The 26,075-nt window shown below is 36.1% G+C and overlaps 1 protein-coding gene across 1 annotated transcript in view; it reads right to left on the bottom strand.

The window, feature by feature from the left end:
• LOC124803322 (protein unc-80 homolog) overlaps positions 1-26,075 on the bottom strand; it is a 995,149-nt gene that overhangs the window by 661,365 nt on the left and 307,709 nt on the right. Inside the window, exons 11-12 of the mRNA XM_047264506.1 lie at positions 16,131-16,193; positions 15,877-16,019 (exon numbers count right to left, since the gene is read on the bottom strand). Of these exons, the coding sequence (XP_047120462.1) occupies positions 15,877-16,019; positions 16,131-16,193 (206 nt within the window). The remainder of the gene's footprint in view (positions 1-15,876; positions 16,020-16,130; positions 16,194-26,075) is intronic.

The following is a 26,075-nucleotide window of genomic DNA, read 5'->3' as shown; positions in this document are numbered from 1 at the left end:
CAGCATTTTGACTACAAGATCAGACCAAAAATACCTTCAATCATTAGCACGCACATCACAGATGGAGCTAGCACACTGGTTTAAAAAGATAAGCTTATAATAAATGCTAAAAAGTTGTGGCTATGAACTTTCATATGTCCCACCAAAAGCAATAAAACGACCACACTAAAAATATCTAACAAAAGTTGATGGTGCGAAATTCACAGCAATATATCTGAAGAGTGATCCAAAAGGGAAAACAGATATTCAAGTTCTTACAGTTAACCTGTTGTACATTACGGATACTAAACACATGCTGTAAAAGGGAAACAGTAGTACAAGCGTATCACAAACATTTCCAATTGGCAATCAGACGTGGAATAATATTCTGGAGAATGCATCCTATCTTTGAATTACATTGAAAACACAAAAAATGATTTATCAGAACCATATGCAACATAATGAGATCCTGTTTTCCATATACTATAGATACTGAACCTCCCATGCCTGTATATATATGAAACAAAAGTCTTTGCAAGAGAATACTTAAGAACCTCCAACGCATATCAGCAAAACAGCTCTGTGCACAATCATGGAACAAGAAACTACAGTAACATTCATGTCTCCCATATCACAACACTGATCCATCAGAAAAGTGTCCTTCATAGTGGAATACAATTACATAATCATCGTCCTAATAAAATTATGCTGATAAAGAAAAAGCTAAAGTCATTTCTGATGGATCACTTTTTCTACTCTGTAAAGGAATTCCTCAGCAAATGAAATTGAATTTTATAATGTAAAATTAACAAACATACCAGGTGGTTGTAATTAGAGTAGAGCTACTCACAGAGGTCTACTGTGGGCTGTATTTATCTTACAGCTGTGAAACTTGGTAGATATTCTAATGTGTTACTGCAGAATCAATTTATGTTGGATAAAGTTAGCTTCAATTTTGGCCACCAGGTGCAAATTTGGCACTGTGTATGCAAGAAAGATATATATAAATGTTTCCTTATATAATGGATTAGGAATGGAACAGGGGCAGAAAAGGTTAAACAAGTGAGAAAGGCATAAAGTTGATTTTATTATTAACTGCTGCTGAGGTGTTCAATATTAGCACCAATGTTGATGAGATGCTAAATCCATAAAAGGACATGATCAACAGTTTCTCACAGCAGTTCCAATGGATTCTGGGCAACATGTTCCTGTATACTGGCTTTCAGATCAGATAGAGAGTGAATATGTCCTTGGTAACATGTTCTTTTATATATCCCCAGAGCCAAAAGTCACATGGATTCAGATCAGGCTATCTTGCATGCCATGCACCTGGAAAACCTCTGGAGATAACACGTTCACGGAAAATTGTGTTATGTGTATTTTCACTGATTCAGCAACATCATGCATGAAAACAGGGACTTTACACATAGTTGCACTCTTCCAAAGCAGGAATGACATGCTGTACAAGGAGATATATTATCAAATATGCAGACATCATAGTACATATGACAGGCACTCTGGGTCTATTCTCTTCAAAGAAGACTGGACCAAGAATAAAGGCGCTTGTGAATCCACACCACCCATCACATATGGTGAGTGCAATGACTCATCATGCATGACAGGTACTCTAAATTTGGCAGTTCTGTGTATTCACTGTACCCTGTAGTGTAAAACATGCCTCGTCACTCCACAGAATATTGCCCAGCTACATGTCATCAACTGCGATCCATGCCAGAAACTGAAGAGCAAATCCAGAACATTGTTGAGGATGACAAAGTTTCAGTTGCTGCACTGTCTGGATCTCCCAGGTACTATTGCCTAAAATAGATCACAAAACTTTCTGTACCGTTGACCATGGGGTGGACAATTCTCATGATTCTGCACAAGCACTAACACTATCTGGGGCATGTGCTTTACATGCATGGTCATTTACAGCAACAGCAACCTTGTTTAAGCACCACACCAAGCTTATCTGTGTTTTCAAATTTCATTATCATCTTCTTTAAACCATTTAATAACCTTGAGCTTGTCCTCAGACCTTTCAGTCAGTGGTTCAAATGGTTCAAATGGCTCTGAGCACTATGGGACTTAACATCTATGGTCATCAGTCCCCTAGAACTTAGAACTACTTAAACCTAACTAACCTAAGGACATCACACAACACCCAGTCATCACGAGGCAGAGAAAATCCCTGACCCCGCCGGGAATCGAACCCGGGAATCCGGGCGTGGGAAGCGAGAACGCTACCGCATGACCACGATCTGCGGACTTCAGTCAGTGATACTCTCTCACTGCAGCACTGTAATTGCTGCTGTTTACATAAAACAGTTTCATAAACAGTGCACAGTCTTTCTTCTCAATAGCCATCTCACATTATAGCTTGTCAGATGATAACATGGATGTCATACCATCATAAAAACAGTGTACAATGCCAGATCAGCACCTGGTGGCTACAACTGGAACTAATTCCTTTTTTTCCCAGCAGAAATCAATCTTCTGTAATGCATTAGCATATCTATCAAGTTTTGTTGCCCTACGATAATTACAGCCCACATTGGGCCTCCACGAGTAGCTGCACTTTAATTATAACCACTCAGTATTATAGCAATCATGTATGTTTGTGATAAATTGTTTCAAGTGTATGTAAGATAAAATAAATTAACATAATCATTTGTACATATGGTCAAACTTGACCACAATAATAATCTGTGGTGAACTATGTGAATTTTACTATATGTAAGTAGTGTTTATCTCCACTGACTTTTCCATTGACTTGTTCTACATCTGTGCGAGAGTTCACAAGACCAACCAAATTAAATAAACAAACACTGCTATTATCAGACATTTCCAAAAGTGTTATTCTGGTTCAGTAAAGATCCAACTTAAAAATATGTTTTATATCTTTTGAAAGGAAGAGCTCTTTTTCCTATTAATACAATGATTCACTGTGTATAGAACACTGCCACATGAGGCTACAATAGCCAAAATTCCATTGTGGCTAAATACTACTTAATTACAACAGATATAGAACAAAAATTGATGCCATGTAAATAACTGTTGCTGGATGCTATTACAAGAACTGTGTTCTTAAGCTGGCAACTGATATTCAATTGGAAATAATTTTATTAATAGAGATAAAGAGTTCCAGTTAAGGAAGACATGAAATACACAAGAAATCTATAACAAATAAAAATTATCTTCATTTTGGCAGCAAAAGGTTTTAGGGTTCAATGGAAAATTCTACAAAAGTACAATAAATCACTAAACCCAGAAAACTTACACAATCACAATAAACACAGTCATTTATTCAAATTCAACTCACACACACAACTGCAATCTCAGGCAACTGAAAGTACACTGCAAGCAGCAGCACTGGTGCATGATGGGAGTGACGACTGGGTGGTGGTAAAGAGGAGGCTGGGGTGGAAATTGGTAGGGATAGTATGGTGGGGGTGGCAGACAGTAAAGTGCTGCACGTTAGATGATGGCGGGGGAGAGGTGGGGGGGGGGGGGGGGGGGGTAGCAGAAAAGAAGAGAAGTAAAAAGACTGGTTGTGATGGTGGATTGACAGCTGTGTAGGGATGGAATGGGAACAGGAAAGGGGCTGGATGGGTGTGGACAGTGGCTAACGCAGGTTGAGGCCAGAAGTGTTACGGGAATGTAGGATGTGTTGCAGGGAATTCAGAAAAGCTGGTGTTTGTGGGAAGAATCCATATGGCACAGGCTGCGAGGAGCTTTCCCCTCGTAACTCACTACCCCCAGGACTGGAGAAACTGAATTACATTCTCCGCCAGAGCTATGATTACCTCTCGTTGTGCCCTGAATTAAGAAATGTCAAGCCCACTATCCTTCCCAACCCTCCCTCAGTGGTATTCTGCCATCCACCGAACATACACAATATACTCGTCCATCTTTACACAGCCCCTACTCCCAATCCCTTACCTCATGGCTCATAGCCCTGTAATAGACGTAGATGCAAGACTTGTCCCATGCATCCTCCCACCACCACCACCACCTACTCCAGTCTGGTCACTAACATCATCTACACCATCAAACACAGGGCTACCTGTGAAGCCAGTCATGTAATCTACACGCTAAGCTGCAACCACTGTGCTGCATTCTATGTAGGCACGACAACCAACAAGCTGTCTGTCCGCATGAATGACAACTGTCAAACTGTGGCCAAGAAACAAGTGGATCACCCTGTAGCTGAACAAGCTGCCAAACACGATATTGTTCACAGTCAATGACTGCTTCACAGCCTGGGCCATATGGATTCTTTCAACCAACACCAGCTTTTCTGAACTGCGCAGGAGGAACTTTCCCTGCAACACATCCTACATTCCTGTAACACTCCTAGCCTCGAGCTTTTTTAGTCATTGTCCTCATCCATCTAGCCCCTTTCCTGTCCCCATTGTAGCCCTGCACAGCTGTCATTCCACCATCACACCCCAGTCTTTCTTTTTTATTTCTCTCCTTTTCCATCCCCCCCCCACCCCCCCTAATCCCCCTCCTCAACTCTCCCCAGCCCCTCCATCTAACTTGCAGCTCTTCACTGTCCACCACCCCCCACCCCAGCCTCTCCTCCTTACCTTACCCCCAGCCTTCTCCTTACCCCCACCCAGTCGCCACTCCCTTAACAGTCATGACCTCATCCAGCGTAAAGCAATGAATTTTGTCCACAGGTTGACTATAAATTATCTGGAGTTGCCTGGCTTGAATGGAATTATTGTGATAGTTGACACATTGCAGCATAATAGTCGTCAAACACTCATCTTCTTTTTCTTTTTTCTGCAGTAGCATACAACATGTCCAGGGTATCCCCAGTCGAAGCATACCAGCATGTTGTCCTCCATCCTGCAAATGTGTGTTCTTCTGTAGGGCATTCACAAATCTGTGTTCTTCCCTAAGGCGTTCACTTCTTCCACTAAGTAGACTTGTTGCTAATTGTTACCAAACATTTTCTTCAGTCCAGTGTGGATTTTGTCCAAGCTATCAAACTCTCTTCCTTGTTCTTTAACCACTGCTGGGCTGTGCCATCCAAGTAAAGGTACACATTTGCCAAGTTATCCCACCTGACATATTTGGTGACCTGATCAGATCCTTTCAGCTATTTCATCAGTTGCTGGACCAGCATCTCTTGGAAACACAGAGTGAAGTGTGATGTGATTCCTGTACTGGAATCCACTGATCTCTGGAATATGATGACCTCGAAAATGATGTACTGCTTTTATTCCAGTTGCTGCTCATAGAGGTGACAACTTTTATTATGTCTAATTGGAGCCACAGTGATGTAGATGTCCTGAAAACTCCAGAATCTCCACCAAACAAAGTCACTTTGTAACCACAGTCAAGACCAAATCTGAAAGCAGGGCCACCAATGAAGAACAACACTTAGTACTGAAAGCATGTTTATTACAGATACCAACTTACAGAGACAAAAGAACTGCTGCCCATGGAGAGTGCTAATATTTACACAAAACCTCAAATATTCCATAATATACAAACATTAAAAACATAATAAATTGCGAAAAACTTCACATCTGAACTGGTGACTCACAGCACACCAGCAAACAATCCTAACAGCTATTACACACTCAATGCAGCACAGCTCACAGCAATGTTCTTCTAAAGTTCAGGCACAGTTCACCTACATGCTCCCATCAAAACTTCAAATTCCTCCTTCAGCTATGACACCTCCGACTTTTTTCAAGTTTATTGAATCTGTAAATTTTCACTCATTTTTGTTGGCCTTTACACATTAGTAATAATGATTACTGGCACTGTCTCATGGTCACCTCTACCAGTATCAATGTGGACACTTTCAAAGATCTCAGTTCTATTTGCAATCATCAGATTAAGAGACAGACAGTTGTTAAGACACACTGACTTCAGGAAGAAGAAGGCTCATGCTATGTCACATCATTCTGAGTTAGGTTTTCTGTGGGCTTTGTAAATCACTTCAGGCAAATGCCGAGATGGCTCCTTCCACAATACCACAGCTGACCACTTGTCCAGTCCTCTCCTAATTAAACATGTCTGTAAATATAACTTCTGTTTTTCTTGTATTAAGTTGACAAATACTGTACCAATATAATGTGATTCTTGAAGTATTAAATTACTAATACTAAAAGAAGGAAATAAAGAAATTGTGACGGTACTCTACATATTACTTAATTAAAATTATGAACAACACCATAACAAATGACCATTTGTATTTGATGATTTCTTTATCTGTGAATAATTTATGCACATATGTATTTCTCACATCTGAATGATCAACTAGACAGAAACTTATTTAAATAATGCCTATCCCTGTTTTACAGTTACAGTTTGTTATCATCTATGATTGTAAGTTCTATTAATAGGTGTACTCCAAAAATGAGTTTTAATATTGTAATTGGTCACCCTCCTCTAACATTACCTTTTTTTTTATAGAAATAACAGATACCAAGTATACTATCGAATCTTGCATAGGAGAACATTATATCAGCTGTCTAAATGAATGAACTTAATATGATTTTGTATATGACGTGTTATATTTCATGCAAAAATATGTACGAAGAAATTAATTTGTTAGTACTATGTGTGTGCAGTTAAAATTATTCTTCTTTTAAAAATATTTGAAATTATGAAATCTCTGGCATATTTAAAATTCATATTATTAATTGCACAATTTAACGCAAATTATTAAATTTATTTCTGGACTCATTTATAAAATAACGTTATATCTTAGTGAAGATTCTTTTTCTGTCAAGAAAATTTGTAAACTATTTTCTTTGTAAATACTTTGGAATGTTGGAGTAATGCAAAATGTTGGTAGTTGTGGGTATGCTGATCAAATCAGACGTGTTTTTGATTGTGTCTTCAATATTGTAATTTGTGGTGTGATAGAGGCGAAAATTGTAGAGTAAATGTGATTTAAAAGAATGGTATAAAATAAAAAGATATTCATAGCAACAGGGAAATCTTCATCAGGTTTCAGTTCAACAAGACACTGCAACATTACAAAAGTTACAGCCTCAAGAATGTACCCCTAGACATAAAAAGACTTGGAGCCCACAACAGGAAGAGAAAATCAAGATAAGTCAAAAAGCTTTCAAAACTCTTACAGACAGAGAATTTTAATAGTGATGTGTAGGACGGTAAGATAACAGGTGGGGAATCAGCCGGGATCTGTTTATTGATAATGAAGTCTTGTGCGTTGCAGAAGGAGAAAGGACAGTAATTTGTATCATTTCCAGTTTTTATATACATTCAGAAGCACTAATCACTCGACAAAAGAAGACCCTAGAAGTGCCGAACAAAGTCGTATCAACGGTGATGAGATAATACCAACAATGACGGAGCAGATCAATTGGAAGAGGACTTTACAACTATGATGAAGGACATCAGAAAAGGAAATACAAACTATTTGTGAAATTAATTTTTTTTTAGTAGGACTCCTAAGAAAACGAATAGAGACAAGGGTTGTTGTGACGAAACACGCTGGGATATTTTTACTTCCTCTCTTGTTTTGCCATCTGCCTCCTTAAAATTCAGTTTTTCACTTTTAACTAATTACCATTAACATACACGAGTATAATCTGCATTTTGTAAAAGAGAAAGGTTGACCCTCAGTTTTAAAGAATCTTTTGTTATAGGGTGATATCAGTAATTGTTCTGTAACTTAAATTATATTGTTGATTTATAAACAAATATAAGTTCTATAATAATAATAAAACATTTGAAGGAACAACTAATAGTATTCTTAAAGGATCTATTTGGCTCTATTTGAAATGTTATCAAAGTCAGCCCTTAATTAATTCCAAAGTAATTACCATTTTTATCAAAAGTATTGTTTGTGTAACTATATCTGCTAATTTCATCATTTAAATAAATAATTCGGCCTAACTCTTGTAGTAGAAGAAACTGTTAAAAAGACGCAATTTTTCAATGTATTCAGTTAATTTAATGAGTAAAGTTTTAATTGTAATTTCTGTAAATTAAACATCGAACAATGTGTAGTTTCAATGTCTATTATTGTGATGATATGTAAGCGTCGGATTTTTGGTCCTGAGACAGTCAATCTGCAGCCGAGTTTCAGACAAGAAACCTTGTTTTGGTTAGAAAAAAAATAATGCAATCAACCTAACCGTGAAATAACACCAATAGGCCATGTGTTAAGACAATGACATCGTCTGTTCAATGTATTTGAAAGACTGTAAAATGTGTGGTTACAATTTTACTGCTCATAGATGTTCAACAGTAAACTACTGTGGCAGTATGTTGATGTCTGCCTGCAAACTATTAATGAGGCTTATTGAAAGTAAACAATAGTGCACTGGCCATATTAACAGTGTATATTGGGGGGTTGTGAATAGTGAAAGTAAAGAACTATGAAACACAAATGAGCACCTGTCGGCTACATCATTTAAAGTAGTCAGTGTTGAACTTTCCACCCCCCCCCCCATTCCCTCCCCCCCATTTTTCAGTCAGTATAGCGAAATAGTACATCAGCACCAAGGACAATAAATGAGGAAATAAAGCAGGCGAACATCACATAATTGTGATGAAGTGAAATCTGTAGGACATAGTCTAGACATACTTGAACCAAGTGAAAGTGTAGTCAGCAAAGAAACAGTGAAAGCCAATATTTTGCAGCTGATTTTAGTAAAATTAGGGGAAATGAATATGGACAACAATAGTAAATTTTGTGCAGTTAATGATTAATTGACAGAAATAAAAACATAGCATTGCAAATTTTGTACAGTTAATGATCAGTTAACTAAAAGACTTACTTCACTTCAAGGACAATTAAATGAACTGAAAACTGAAAACAATGACAAAATATCCAGGGTACAATATCAAGTAAACCAACAAAGCAGTCAGGTTTCATAGCTAAAAAATGGATTGTCAGATGGATTAAAGTATGAATTACTGTTTTGGAAAATGAGTTCATGGCCCAATCTGCACAACGAACGAAGATTGTTGGTGAAGTCAGAGTTGGACAGAAAGCTGTAGCTGAAAGAATGGAACACAACTTTAGGAATTTAGAGCAAAAACATTTAAATGTAGAAAACAGTATGCTAACTAATGTAGATGTTTTGGACCGAGAAATTTCAGTAGTTCAGGAAAATTGAATTCACAAAAATCTGTATTTAAATAATGACATTGCGTGGTTGCAACTGTACTCGGGCTCATTCACTACCTATTTTTCACATGGCTCATCTGCAAAGGGGGTTTGGTAGTGAACGGTTGAATTTGCGCCCCTAATACTAACTCATATATTGGCTAGTCTTTGAACAACAGTGAATTGAATATACAATAGTCTATACCACAACCTTGCGCAAAATGAGGTACACTATACAAGTTCAGATTGAAAGTTATTTATTTAAATAAAAAACACTTCTAGCTTTGTGACCATGCATATTAAAGTTCACAAATAAATCCGATCTGGATAAATAATATTCGCTGCAATTCGTACACATGGTTTATTGTCTCACACCTACACACTTTCATGTTGCTCCTTCAGAGTTTATTCGCACACACTGGCATCCACGCTTACACTCACGGCACTTGGCCGCTCCAAACTTACCACCACAATGGACAATGGACAAAGACCCCATTTTCTCACTCATATTCCCAGTGCTGAGTCGGGTCATGTGACACTACATTAATCAAAATAATTCCTAAACATGGCCACAATTCGTTTACAATTTTTATAAGATTTAAATACTTAAACCTAAATACATTATATAATTTTACACACATTCATCACCACATAATTTTTATATGCATCGGAACTACGAACATTCATCAAAACACAAAACAATTATTTTCATGTCCATTTTGCATTACACTATTTTCACTCTGCATTTAATACATAATTTTATTCTTAAGCACAGAAAATTAAAATCAGAGCTAATTTTATGACATGCTATCAGATTTACATAATTAGGAATAACTCCATGTTTTGCACAGTTTTACCCTCTCCCTTCATTTAATAACGTCTTTGCATGACATATGAGACAGACAATCACTTGTCTGGCACTACAAAGATCAAAACTGAAAGGTGTCTTCATAATAAATAATGACTTATTTTGTGGTTGTTCTAAACATCTTTATAACTTAATTCTACTATGAAATGTTTTGATCGAAGTACACCAGCCCAACATATTATTTCTGCTGCTGCGTTTTAAATTTAAATTACAAACTACTTGGAAGAGCTCGTTTTCATATGACTTCTATTTCAATAATCCAAGGACTCAATTACAAGCATACCCTACATTATTTACTTAAGTGCAAAGTTATGTACAATAATTATATGAAATTATGTAAGCAAGTAATTTAAACCATCTGAAACTGCTGAAAGCTGTTTACTATTTATCAGTGAGAGATGAGTCTATAAAATATATTGACTTGTCTTTGTGCTTTTCACATCCCATCCATTTTTCCATAGCTGACATTTCCATTGTCAGCAAAGCTGCTGTATGGCCATATTATCCCCCATTACCTTACATGGTCCAACATTCGAATGAAAAGTTTTCCATCTGATAATTTACATCTAGTGGATTTTCTACACCACTGTTGAGATAGTTTAGTGTCAGGCATGAGTGATAACCAAGAAATTAAATTTTTTAAAAGATGTCTTGAAGGCAAGCTCTGTCATGGGTAAATCTAAATTTAAGTCAGTGGGAAACATATCAAAGTTTTGTAAAAGGTTTTTAAATACATGTTGGTCAGAAGCTGAACAAGGGAGAATTTCTGAATAGTCCAAATTATAGGAATAGGAACAGGACACTGAAAGAATTTTGTAAGAATCAACTTAAGAAATTAACTCATCTTGGCAAACCATTTGACAAAATGACTTTGATTGATGCTCTAAAAAAAAGAGATTACCAGAAAGGTTGCAGTGGGATTTAGTATATGGACCTGACAATTGCCTTGATCAATTTTTACGATATGTTGACTGGCTGGATATGGGCAGTAGAAAGAAGCATGTACCAAAACAATCGTAATGATAGAGATCACAATGGTAATAAACTACAGAAACAGAGATAATGTTAATTTCTACGAGGGTCAAAATGGTAATAGAAACAGAAATTTTGAACATCATCAGAATAGGAACAATGGGGATAACCATGGTCAATTTAATAGGAAAAAACAATCATAGAGGTAACTAAAGTTAAAGCAATTATAGCCATCATTCACAAAATTTAAGTCTTTTGACCTGGTTTTGACAACACTTTTAAGAGTACATTCATCAGAAATTAAATATTCAAATTGGCCTATAACATAAGTACAAAATTAAGGAAATTTTTTTATATAAAAGTGTAAGTACTGACTAACAGTACAAGAAAGAAACAGCACTTACATGTCAAGTATAAGATAAATATCAAGTGATAAAGCTTTAATCACAAAAATTTGAAAAAGAATACATGGAAGGTGAGCCACTAAGGGTTGCTCACACATAGAACGCCACAGGTAGCAGCAGGAGTCTGTAATTACTTTAACTTTAATTTGTGAATAGTCGCTGTCTAAGCAGCCATGTTTAAAACTTATAGAGGTAACTATTCAGGAAATGGCGGGTCCACCTCAATGAAGGTCCACAGTTTTGTGGCGAGGAAACACAACAAGTACAGGACCCCCAATTTAAACTTACAATTAGACAATAACAACAGTATTAATACTGTGGCACAGGTATCTGAAGTTGAACAGAAGGAATATCAGATTTCTCATTTATGTTTTGATCAAAAGTTTTGAAATACTATGTTGAATTGCAATAATGTAGATACTAATAACAAACCTGCATGTGAGAGTAGTGGGAATTTTAATGTAATGTGTACTACTGATTTCCTCTCTTGGTCAGAAAAAAGTGTTATTGATGTTTGCAAAACAGGTGATGACTGTATTAGATCTGAATTAGGTGGTATTTTTGATGTAGATGTGAATGAGAGCTGTGGAATGGACTGAGGTTGGTAAGTCTGAGACTGGTAAGTTATTGCAAATAAATGTAGGTGAGGTGTGTGACTTTGATGGTGATGAGACTTGTGGTAATGATGTAGGTGATGAAGTAATTTTGGAAGAATATGAAGATGATGATGATGAGTATCAGATTTTTGTACAGTTTAAAAATAACCAAGTTTCAGAGTTATTTGGGGATACAGGTAATGTAAGTGATGTATGTGATGATGTAAGTGAAAGTTACGGAATACCAGTCTAGTTGAAGCAGTTTTTCATTAATATCATGCAGAGTAATGATCTAAACAGTAAAGGCGAGTTATCTGTAAGCCTAGAGAATAAAGGTGAAAACATTTTGAAATTTATTTGGGACAAAATTGATGATAACATAAATAAATGTGCATTCTGGAATACATTAGCTGTGGTTAGGCAAAATTTGTATCCAAATTGGTGGAATAAAGTGGAAGAAGATATAAGTAGGAGGGACAGTAATATATTTTGTGTTCCTCCTGCAATAAGTGATGCTAGTTGTGCTATGGAATCCATTCAGTGTATTCAATTTTTACCTGGCAATATGTGTAACCAAAGTAATGGAATGATACCAATCAAGTTGATTAAACCCTGCAAAAACAGTGGGGATGTAGCATCTGATGAAATTGAAAATGATCTTTTACATGAAATGTCTAATAGTGGAGATGATTCAGATTTTGGATGTCCTTACATTAAGATTAAGATTGTTCAGTGGGAAGGGAACTGTTTGTTTGATATAAGTAGTCCAATTTGTGACATATCTGAACAATTTAGAGATGAGATCCAGTATAGTAAGAATTTTGTGGAAATTCCACTGCACTTTTAAAGACACAAGGAGCTAGTGGTAAGCAAGGGAAGTATGTAAACCCTCAGGTATTGTTAACGTTTAGTATAGAGGACAAGACATATGAACATGAATGCATAATGATACCAAGTCCTCAAAGAAAATATTCACTATGTTTGTAGATTTTTAAGACTATGTAATTGTGTTTTGTTTGCCAAGAATGTAGTATGTAAGACGACGTAGTTTCTAAGAGTTCTATCCTATCCATTGACTGAGTTTAAATCTATCTGCACATGCATAAGACTAGATAATTGTATATAAAAAACAAAGATGAGGTGACTTACTGAACGAAAGTGCTGGCAGGTCGATAGACACACAAACAAACACAAACATACACACAAAATTCAAGCTTTCGCAACAAACTGTTGCCTCATCAGGAAAGAGGGAAGGAGAGGGGAAGACGAAAGGAAGTGGGTTTTAAGGGAGAGGGTAAGGAGTCATTCCAATCCTGGGAGCGGAAAGACTTACCTTAGGGGGAAAAAAAGGACAGGGTATACACTCGCACACACGCACATATCCATCCACACATACAGACTAGATAATTGTGTTTTTTTGTCTCAAATTTAGTATGTAAGATGACGTGATTTTTAAAGTTCTATCTTATGTATTGATTGAGTTAAAATCTATGATACACTATATAATTATGTTCTGTAATAGATCTGTGCTTTAGAATTGGATGCATATATGCCATGAGGCTAAATGTGTAGACCTTTTTGCAATTTTGAAATGGTACAATATTCATAACTTGTGCCGCAAAAATTAAGAATAGCATCTGAGCATGTCTGCATGTATCACCTTGTTAGTTCATTTCTTTTTTCTTGTATTTAACTCTGATTATTAATGTTTCATATGTGGACACTTTTTAATTGCACCTAACATAAATCCCATATAATTGACTTTAAAGGAAAGTTTCTAAGAACATATCTGATGTGATGTGAAGAAGGTACTGAACAGCGTATTTAGTACACAAAACAATATTTCAGGATTTGATGTGATTGCTAGACAGGAAGCTACCTATCCATTGGAGCATGTGATGATAACTCTAGGAAGAAGCTGAGACATGTGGATGGATCCACTCACCACACTGCTGTATGAATGTACCCTGCTGGACCTGTCAACTTGCAAGAGATCTTGGGTGCTGGGTAATGTACTCGAGCATCTGTCAACTGGATCTGTGTTGTAACTGATATTTGTGAATTTTCTTATTTTTCTAATAAATTGTGAACAAATCTTTCAGGTCTTTATGCATGTCGGTTATTTGTACAGACATTTAGTAAATAGTGAGGAAAACATTTACTAGTATGGACAATATAACAAAATATATACATGTCGGCTTTCACACTACTCTGATTTGGTTCCAAAGCTACTGGATTGTGTCATCATTCAAAGCTAATTTATGACTATGTTTACCTGAATTTATCCTGAATATTGCAATATTGTATCTGATTGGAGCTTGAATTGCCGACAGACTCATGCTTAGCTCTGTTTTGGGTATCCCTGGTCATCGTGAATGTGTGTGTAACCAAGGAGATCGTGCAACCTTTGATTGAGGCTAGATGCTTTTTACAGTTATTCTTTGCATATAATTGGACTTATTGATATGATTAAGAACTTTATTCATTTTGCTGTGTTGAATCTTTTTTGCTGGTTTGTATCCGGTGTGGTTTGGATTCATGGGTCAGTCCCCATATCGTAAACCCACGCAATAATATTTTCCATTAGTTTGTTCTTTCATGATTCAACATATCCTTGAATACTCTGGTTTATATAGCTGATTGATTCCTACTCATGATTGAGTATATTCTTCTGGTCTGTACACATCATTTTAAGTTTTTCGAGTCGGCTCACTCGTTGTATACTTAGGCTTTGAAATTTTTTCTCTTCTCTTTTGAAGATTTTGAATGTTTCATTGTATAGATCTGAATTTAAAATTTATAAATTCTAGTAATTTACATTGTCTCTATAATTATTTCTATATTTTAGTCGTTTAATGTTGCAGTTTTGATTTGTAGTATTTTCTTGTGACAGTATGTTTCACAAATCTGAAAATCTGAATGCCATATCCTGATATATGTATAGATTATGATTTGTATAGTAGATATTATTCTTGTGTTCTCTGTAATATATTATGTATCAGATACTTATATACATCTACCTGCTATCCTGAGAATCATTTATTACACCGTCTGGCAAACCTTACAGTCTGTCACAAAAAATTATAAACATTCTGTTTCCAAATTTTGTGAGGGGGGGATATTGTAATGGGTCATACTCCTCTAACATTACCTTTTTTATAGAAATAAGCGATACCATGTATATTACCGATTCTTGTATAGGAGAATATTTATGTCAGCTGTCTAAATGAATGAACTTCATATGATTTTGTATACGATGGGTTATGGTTCAGCCAAAGATATGTACAAAGAAATTAATTTGTTAGTACTCTGTGCGTACAGTTAAAATTATTCAAACTTTTAAAAATATTTGAAATTATGAAAACTCTGGCATATTTAAAATTTATATTATTAATTGCACAATTTAACGTGAATTATTAAATTTATTTCTGAACTTAATATAAAATAATGTTATATCTTAGTGAAGATTCTTCTTTTGTCAAGAAAATTTGTAAACTCTTTTCTTTGTGAACTCTTTGGAATATTGCGAGTGCCGCAGAATGTTAGTAGTTGTAGTCACACCTCTGATGAAATCAGATGTCTTTTTGATTGTGTCACCAATATTGTAATTTGGGGTGTGATGGAAGTGAAAACTGTAACGTCTGTGTGATTTAAAGGAATGGGATAAAATAAAGAGATATTCATAGCAACAGGCAAATCTTCATCAGTTATTCAGTTCAACAACAACCCACAATGTTATAAAAGTTACAGCCTCAAGAATGTGCCCCTAGACACAATAAGACTTGGAGCCAACAAGAAGAGAAAATCAGGGTAAGAAAAAAAGTTTCTCCTTTTGTATATCTTACACTTCTTGAAACTTTCGAAACTTTTATAGTCAGATAATTTTAATAATGATGTGTGGGAGGGTAAGATTACAATATCTAGATTTATTTCATAATATATTACCCCATTTTTTGCATTGGTGGTTTTGCTCTCAACTGTTTGGTGTCTGAACCAGAAATTGCAGTCACTTGCTCGATTGTAAGAGTTGCTCTTGAAGCTGTTGCATTGCGACCCATTGCAACATAAGAAAAAATACTTGCTTCTGCCTGTAAATGACACAATGATATGACAGTATTTAACACTGAAAACATAATGATATGACAGTATTTAACACTGAAACATTGAAATAAGACATAAAGTCACTGAAAATCACTTACAGTGTATATTGGGGCTTCTTTTATGCTGTCTGTCTCTGGTAAGGAAGGCAACCGGAAAATCACCTGTGATGTAAAACAAACAATATATACATATAGTTAATGTCTTTTTTCAACAGTCAAGTGATAACAAACTTGAATATTAAAACTGTATTCAGAAACATTGTTTTCAGCAACACACACACACACACACACACACACACACACACACACACACACACAATACACACACACACAGAGAGAGAGAGAGAGAGAGAGAGAGAGAGAGAGAGAGAGTGAGAGAGAGAGAGAGAGAGAGAGAGGAACTTAAGTAGATTTAGAGAACATCTTCAACTTTTGTGGTCCTGTCCTCCTCAGTTGCGCGTAATACTACGGTATATGGACTGCCCATGGGATCCCCAATATCAGGAACACTAGCAAACATTTTCATCAGTCACCTTGAAAATCAGATATTTAAAAGATAACCACAAATGAAAGTTTCAAAATCATATATTGGTACAGATACGTGGATGACATTATCTGTCTGGTAGACGAGCCAAGTGAAAAAATAGATGAACTCCATTCAGAAATAAACAAAGCTCATAAGAACATAAAATTCACACTTGAAAAAGAAAATCAAATAAATTTTCTTGACATTACAATTAAAAAAGAAAATGGAAAACATACATTTAACATCTTTAGAAAACCAACAGCCACGGACACAATAATACATTCCACATCCAACCACCCCCAAAGCCAGAAACTTGCAGCACTAAGACACATGTTACATAGATTAAACAGAATCCCACTCAGGAAGAGAAACTATGAACAAGAAATGAACACGATCATACAAATAGCTAGGAACAACGGGTATGACACACATGTGGTACACAGGCTCAATCAAAAAATAAAAACACAAATAAAAAACAAACACAACATTTCCACAATACAAAAGAACTCACAAGCTGAAAACTTACAAACACACTCAACAAACACACACAATGACAACACCACACAGAAAAGAACCAGATGGTACACCATGACCTACACACATAAACTAACACACAGAGTTGCAAACATCCTAAAGAGACAGGGCTTCAAAATAGCATATAAGCCTGGGCAAACCCTTCAATCACACCTAAGCCAGCCAGCTACCAAGGGGGACAAATTCCAACAATCAGGAATATATGAACTTGAATGTCAAAGTTGCGATGCAGTATACATAGGCATGACATGCAGGAATTTTGAAACAAGATACAAAGAACATATCAGATGTTGGAAGTATGAAACAAACCATTCCACATTTGCAGAGCATTTAAAACACTACAACCATCATCCTACAAACATGGAACAAGAAATGAAAATAATGAGAATAAGCAACCATGACAAACATCTTATACAAATTACAGACACACACACACACACACACACACACACACACACACACACACACACACACAGCTCCCCCCCCCCCCCCCCAAAAAAAAAATAAAAATAAAAAAATAAAAATAAAAAATAAAAAAATTTACACAACACCAAAATACAGACAGACACACACACACACAGCACAAAAAAATACATATCACACCAAAACACACACACACACACACATACACAGGACAAAAACAAAAATAAATAAATAAATACAATAAAATTAAACTAAATTAAATTAATACCACACCAAAAAACACACACACACATACACAAACGCACACACAAATGCATACACGAACAGACCACAGATACTTCAATAGTTACACTCATAAGTTTGGCAGTAATATTCGATCTTTGGCAAAAACATTTGACAGTCGGCAACAGAAACCAAAACATTGCATTAAAACAAGCGTTCAGTGCATAGTGCTGTGGAATGTGGAAAAAACAGCAAATTGGCGCTCATAGAAAGAAGAACAACACCAAAAATGCAACAGGAGCGTAATATGTAAGAAACTGTCTACGCAACCTGTAAGTACAGTTCAAAACATTACTACTTAATAGGAAATACCAACCACCAGAATTGTTTATAACCTATAGGCAAAGTGACAAAAATGTAAATAAAATAGCTAACATATGTACATATTTCAAGCCACTGATGATGCCTTGCAGGAAATAAAGGCGAAACGTGTATGGCACTAAAATTGTGTTTCATTCAGTTGCTGTCAGACGGTCCATAAGTGAAAATTATCAATATACCGTAGATTTAGAGAAAGCTATGACAATGTTAAGTATTCATTTGAATATACTCTTTGAAGTCCTGATGGAAGCAGGCATAAAATACAGTGAGTGAAAGGTTATCTACAACTTGTATGGAAACCAGAATGTAGTTATAGGAGCTGACAGATATGAAAGGGAGATAGTAGTTGAAGAGAGAGTGAGACATGTTTCTAGCCAATCAGGCAATTCTGAGCAAACTTGATTAGGAAAAGTGAGACTAAAAGCAGTAAAGGTGTTAACATTCTATATAAATTTAAATGTTAGGAAGTCTTTTCTGAAAATATTTGTCTGTAGTGTCTGAAATGAAACGCAAATGATAAATGGTACAGAGGATAGAATATTGATGGAACTGGACCATCTAAACAAGAATTTTGTTTCCAACAGCTACAAAAATGAATAAATTAATTTAGAAGGCACTGGCAAGCACAAATATGCAATGACAGGAGCGAAGAAGGAGGAGACAATGAAAGAGAATATGAGAGCGCAAGCACATATTTCAATCATCTGCAAAAATAAAGAACCTCCTGCGTAGCATGAAAGATAAGCTCAGATCTAGTACACCTGGCTCTACCACATTCCATGTGAATGTGGAAAATCTTATGGTGGACAGACATAACACTAAATTATACATGGAGAGCAAGGTTTGACTACAGTAGTTACATACAGATGAAGAGGCTTGTACAGAATTGAACAGCATGGAAAGCTGCATCTAAACAGCTTTTGGAATAAAGACTACAACACCAAAAAACGTTTTTAAAGGTATATGATAGTAAAGGAAATAATACAGAATGAGAAGAGGTGTGGCAGAGAATGTAAAAATAGATGATAAAGATGGGAGGGGTCAAAGAGTTGTGGAGGACACATACTGATAATTTCCCATATCCAGAGTAGCAAAGGAAGATAACAGCTATAGTGGAGATGATTGCTACACTGAAAATGGAAGAAAGATCACATGTGGATAGAAGTGGATGAGACACGTAAGCACTTGGAATTAGGAAAGGGTCATGGATAGACAACTAAGTATGGAAAGGACCAGAGCAGCAGAAAAAATGAAGATATGGTAGTAGTATTGAGTTATGAGATCTGCATGGAAGTTGCTACGAATTTCAGAAAACTGGAAGGAGGCTATAACTGCACCTGTCTTCAAGAAGGGGATCCAAAAGGTTTTCAAAAACTTTTGGGGAATTTCCTTTGTGTGTCACTTTGCAGATATTTAGAAAGGATCCTGGATAGACAAATACAGAAAACAGTGGAAAAAATAGCACAGAGAAAGCCACAAAGTTCTATGATGCATCTTGTATTTAAAGAGAGACAGAAACAGGAAAAATGTTGTGAGTACGGGAGAGATCTACTATTGGTCTTCCTGGATTTAGAGAAAGCATATGAGACTGTATCCAGAAGTAAAATTTGCAAGGTACTGAAAGGGAAAGGGGTAGAGTAGCAGTGTGTACTGAAGATAAAATAACTGTACGAGGAAGTGTATGCTGATAGAGACTGAGACAAGGCAGAATGGAATGAACGAAGCAGAAAAACTCTCTAAAACATTATCTCAGTTACTTCAGTTACTTTTAATAGCGCTGATGGAAGATATAATGATACATATCAAAATGATAGAAGACAGAAAAATGGTTATTTGCTGATATTTGATGATTTTTGGGAGAAATAAGGAGCAATGGAACATTAGGGAAGAAGCTGTGAAAAAATATAACGTGAAATGTAATGTAATAGGGGGAAGAGAAGGAGGGAAAGTATCTGGGGAGGTATAACAAAGATATAAGTGGACATGTAATTCAGTCTGATATTTGTATGAGGAGAGTGAGAGGATGATTCAGAACAAAAACGTCCTCCATAAAAGTAAGAAGGCGAGGGTTGCAAAAACCTGGGCTATGAAGGCAAGGGGAAAAAGTAAGTGGAAATGAAATGAAGTTTAAAGCTTGTGGATAGTTGTAACAGAAATGAAAAAGATGAGACTGGCATTGTTAGGGAGATGGTATTAGAACCACTGCAAGACAATACTATGGAAATAAGATTAAAATGGTATGCGCATGTGAAGAGAATCAGTTGGAAGAAGATGCACAACATGAAGATGGAAGGCAAGGGTTCAATGGAAACACCAAGGGACAAGTGGCTAAAAGGAGAGGAAGAAAGCTTTCAGAAGAAAGGAAAAGATAGACAGGTGGCAACAAAGATGTGGTGGGTAGACCTAAGTTCCAAACAGACCCTACCAGTAACTAGAACCTGTACAAGATGATGTTGGAGTCGATAATGTTCTGTATCATTTGCATGGTTCCATTCATTATTTCCTACAAATTTAGAAGTGATAAATAACCATTGTGAATACAGTTTTTATAGCTTTTTGGGATGTAATCAGTGAGAAACTGAATGAGAAAAAAAGTTTTAAAATTGGAGAAATGTGTTGCACATGTATTAGACAAGAAATGAAAATGGTTAAAACCTATATTTATAACATGAATTGTTTATTGAAATTCTAAGTATTGACTTTTTTGAACAAGAAGGGACAAACAAATAATTACAGTGTGCATACATGAACAGATCTCACTAAGCAATTTGAACCAATGCTTATATTTTAAATGAAAAAAAATTCTGAAGGTCTGGTGAAGGAATGATGTACTACCTAGTATGCAAAAAAATTAAGTGACGAAACTATTTGGAGTCAGGCAGCAAATGCTTAAGTTGAAAGATTTTAACAATTTCAATGTTGTTGGTCTGTGTATCTCAGGGGAATTATATATGAATGATTTTTAGGTTTTGTTTCTCTATTAGCAACTGAATAAATGCATATTCCTTCCATGAAGATGCCTCAAAGAAATTAAAGTAAAATGCATCTGAGAAAATAAAATTTTCATTTATACATTTGCACCTGGACAGACATAATCTAAAGATCATTAATAAAATTATATTTTATTGGGTTCTGTAAGATTACACTGCACACAGGGAATTTACCTGTGGCAACAGAAATAATTAAATAGAACATCATTTACAGGTTTAGTATCTCAACTAACCATGAACACTGCAACATTATTTTTCCACAGACAAACTTTTCACCAGAAAGTTCCTTACATGTTCTAAACATCTGAGTATCTAGGTCTGCAAACCCCTGCCCTCACTCTCTGAGATGCTTTCATGTTTTCTAAATGTTCAATGTGTGAGTTTCTCCATATTGATACTCCTTAATTCATATATTGTTCAATGTGTCAGTTTCTCCATATTGTTACTCCTTAATTCACATATTGTTCAAAGTTTCTGTGGTATGCTGTGCACAGAAGATGTTTGTCTGTCTGCATACTACACTTGCTGCTTAATAATGAATACTATAGCGTTTAGTTTTTTAACAGGCATTATTAGTATGCTGTTTCATTTCAATAATCACAGTATTATCTACAAATATAGAGACTTCCACTTCCACTGCTTCCATCCTTGTTTCTTCTACCTCCAAATCCAGAAGCTCACACTCGTCTTTTTTTCTAAACATTATATACATAACCATTTCTCAGGTTTATTGACAAGTCATTTCCTATGTGCCATTGTACTGTGAAGTTTGCAGAAAAAGTACTTTAAGCTCAAGTGTTTCAGCAATTGTTTCTTCATTCAGTATCTTCATGTCATCAGCATGCAAAATTTTATTGTCTCTCTCAGCACCAATATCATTTACTTAATGGCAGTTGCCCTATTACCAAACCATACAACACTGCATAGTTAAAGGGTTTGGTTTCTGATTGGAATGTATTCTGTATTTACAAATACTGCTTGCAGGTACTTGCATATGTCTGTACCCATTCTCCTACTTGTCCATGAAATGGCACTGTTTTCCAGCTTTTATATAAGTAATGTATTGGAAATAGTGTTTTGTAAACTCCAGAAACATTGCAGCACAACTTTCTTTTCATCTACTGACTATATAATATATTCTGAGTTACACAGTTCCTTATGCTGTAGATTTACCTTCTCTGCAACCATTCGGCGATAGTACAAGAACATATATTATTTTGTTTAAGCATTTCCTACTTTTGAGAAGCCTGTAACATTACTGAAGTGGATGTAAGCACCATCCTCAAAAACGTTTGTACAAATTGATAAGTATACATTTAAAATGTTGCACTCTCCTCTTGAGTGGCAAGTTATAAAATCATGTCTAGCTGACAGAGCAGTAGTTGTGAAGTGTAATTTTATGATATAAACGAGCAGGAATTGGAACAACTCAACTGCATATAATTAATTGGAAGTCAAGCATCACCATACTGGTTCGAGGCAGCCAAGGGCCAGTGACCATGAAAACATACTGCCACTTCATTCTAATGCCCTGCAGCCCTGTTTAAAAGAAAACGATGCATGATTTTAACTTTTGTAACGTTCAGTTGCCATTTGAATCTTGGCTTCAAAGATGGTCTATTATTTGAATTAGCCTAGATTACGAGAACAATGCATTTGTTCTTGTAACATTAATCCTGAGAAAAGTAAAATAAATATTTCGTCTGTGAAATGATAGTTACGTTGTATGACGAATTTATTATATCGTATGCAGAATTTATTTGTCAGACTTCCTACTTGTTTCAGAGATGCATAAAAATGCAAAAAAAGTGAAGTAATGATATTTTTAGGTAATTTTATAAAATTACGAGATTTGCAAAACCAACGAGTGGTTGGTGGAGTTAGCTGACTGCATATTACAAAATATCTTAATTATATAACACTGACAAAGCTCAAACATTGTAAATTTTATGAAAAAAGAAAAGAGAAGTAATATACCAATCCTGAAACTATACAGATTAAAAAAAGTAATTTAAAAACTTCTTAAGTTGAACAATATCTTGGTATTAATTAGATCAAAACATTCTGATGCTATTGTCACACAAATTATGAAATTATCTCTATGATAATAAAAGAACTGCATGGATGGCCGCAGATGTTACCATGCTGCTTCCTGCATTTGTGGAGGTGCATCAGTCCTGGATCAGTTCCAGTAGGTAGATTAATAAAGAGGGTCAGTTTGCTGGCCAGCATGGATGTGGTTTTAGGCAGTTTCTCACACATCCGATTAGGTGAATAACAAGCTGGTACCCACTTCCTGCCTCAGTCACACAATTCACACACATTTAGAAAAGGTTTACTGACTCTCTCATGGGGTAACACAAGATGCAGACAGTTGAGGTACACAAGTTCCAACCCGGGGCAAGGATATGAAGGTATAGAGACAAGGGCATCTGACCAACCCCATGGAGATACAGGATAAAGGTCAGGAAAAATAGAAGATGACATGGATGCTAATAATAAATATTCTAGCCAAGAATCTGGAAACAAAGACAGATCACATCTATATATGGATATAGAACTAGAGATATGTACAATAAATATGATATTCATGGTATTTCCTCCACTAAATTTCTCACAATCAGATTAGTCTCAAGACCAAGAGGTGGCTGAAACCAAAGATAGGAAGCTCTAAGATATGTAACGATTCATAATGAGGTTAAACCTGAATGTGACAGTTAATTTATCTGGTCACATATAACAGGTTAGGGTGAAATCAAGATAGCTGTTAGATGTTTTTATATGGTTTCACTGCAGGGGGTACAGACAGACAGTCTAGCAAAGTTCTATTGAACAGGTTTTCTGAAAACTGTCTTTGCAGCCCACACACAATGAAAATATTTTAGGTACCAACAGGCCTGACATAACTGACAGGGATTAGTGACCATGATGTCATCGAAGTGACTTTGGTTCCTAAAGTTAACAAAGCAATCAAGAAAGCTAGATGAGTATTTGTGCTAGAAAGAACAGAAAGACAGTTGTTAGCACCCCGACAATGAACTGACATCATTTAGTTCCAGTACAGTGGACAAAGAGGAATGATGGGCAAAGTGTAAATGGGCTGTGAATCAGACTCTGGAGAAGTATGTGCTGAGTAAATGGATTCAGGTTGGAAAAGATCCACTGTGGTTTAACAACAAAATTCAAAAACTGTTGAGGAAACAAAGAGTGTTGCACTCTCAGTTCAAAAAAGAACACATAAATGATGACAAGCAAAAGCAACAGAAATTTGTAAAAAGACTGATGCCTGAAGCTTACAACAACTACCACCATTACACCTTAGCAATAGATCTTGCTGAGAAAGCGAGAAAATTATAGTCTTGCATAAAATCGCTAACTAGGTCTAAGGCTTCTACCCCATCACTTGCTGACCAATCTGGTGTAATGGCAGAGGACAGCAAAAATTAAGATAAAGTTTTAAATTTCACATTTAAGAAATCATTCACGCAGGAGAATCTTACAAACATACCATTGTTTGACCAGTGCACAGACTCCTGTATGGAGGACATAGTAATAAACATCACTGGTGTAGAGAAACAACTGACAGTTGAAAATAGATAAGTCACCAGGTCCTGATGGAATAACAATTCGGTTTTACAAATAGTTTACTACAGCATTGACCCCTAACTTAACTTGCATTTATCACAAATCTCTTGCCCAGCAGAAAGTCCCAAGCAACTGGAAACAAGTGCAGGTGACTCCTGTATGTAAGAGGGGTAAAAGAAAAGACCCACAAAATTAGAGACTAATATCTGTAACATCGGTCTGCTGCAGAATCCTTGAACATATTCCCTGTTCAGATATAATAAATTTCCTTGGGAGCAAAAAGCTTCTGTTCAGCAACCAGCATGGTTTCAGAAAGCATTGCTTGTGCAAAACTCAGTGTGCTATTTACTCACACTGCCAACTGTTAATGAAGGTACAACCATGCAGAATAGGTTCCCTGATATGTGAGTGGGATGAAAACTTCTTGAGTAGCAGAACCCAGTATTTTCTCCTCAACAGTGAGTGTTCGTCAGAGACAAGGGTATCATCAGGAGTGCCCCAAGCAAATGTGGCAGGACCAGTGTCAATTTATATATACAAAAATGATTTGATGGACAGAGTAAGCGCCAGTCAGGTGCTGTTTGTTGATGATGCTGTGCCGTGTGGGAAGGTGTCATCATTGAGTACCTATTTCTAGTTGGTGTGATGAATGGCAGTTAGCTCTAAATGTAGAAAAATGTATGTTACAGCAGATGAGTAGGAAAAACAAATCCATGATGTTCAAATACAGCATCAGTAGAGTGATGCCTGGCACAGTCACATCAATTAAATAACTAGGCAAAATGTTGCAAAGCAATATGAAATGGAATGACCATTTAAGGAGTGTAGTACGGATGGCCAACAGTTGACTCTGGTTTATTTGGAGAATTTTAGGAAATTCTGGTTCATCTGTAAAAAGAGACCACATACAGGACACTAGTGCAGTCCATTGTTGTGTTCTTTTTGTGTATTTGGGATCCGCACCAGGTCATATTACAGGATGACATTGAAACAATTCAGCAGGAGGCTGCTAGGTTTGTAACCTATAGGTTCAAAAAACATTTAAGTTCTTTTTGAGGAGCTCTATTGAAAAAATGTAGAGACCTGGCAGTTGAGGCTGACTGCAGAACAATTCTACTGCTGACAACATATATTTTGAGCAAGTACCATGAAGATAATATTGGATAGATTAGTACTCGTACAGAGACATATAGAAAGTCATTTTCCCCTAGCTCTAGTTGTGAGTGGAAAGAAATAGATGTGACTAGTAGTGGTACAAAGTATTCTCCACAACACACCATAAGGTGGCTTGTGGAGTATGTATGTAGATGTAGATGGTCACATAAAACCAGGCATATCCAGGCAAGCAGCCACTTATGCTACATTCAATCCACACAGCTCAAA

Source organism: Schistocerca piceifrons, chromosome 6 (genome assembly GCF_021461385.2).
Source record: "Schistocerca piceifrons isolate TAMUIC-IGC-003096 chromosome 6, iqSchPice1.1, whole genome shotgun sequence".
Taxonomy (NCBI): domain Eukaryota; kingdom Metazoa; phylum Arthropoda; class Insecta; order Orthoptera; family Acrididae; genus Schistocerca; species Schistocerca piceifrons.
This window is presented reverse-complemented; position numbering and strand designations above follow the sequence as displayed.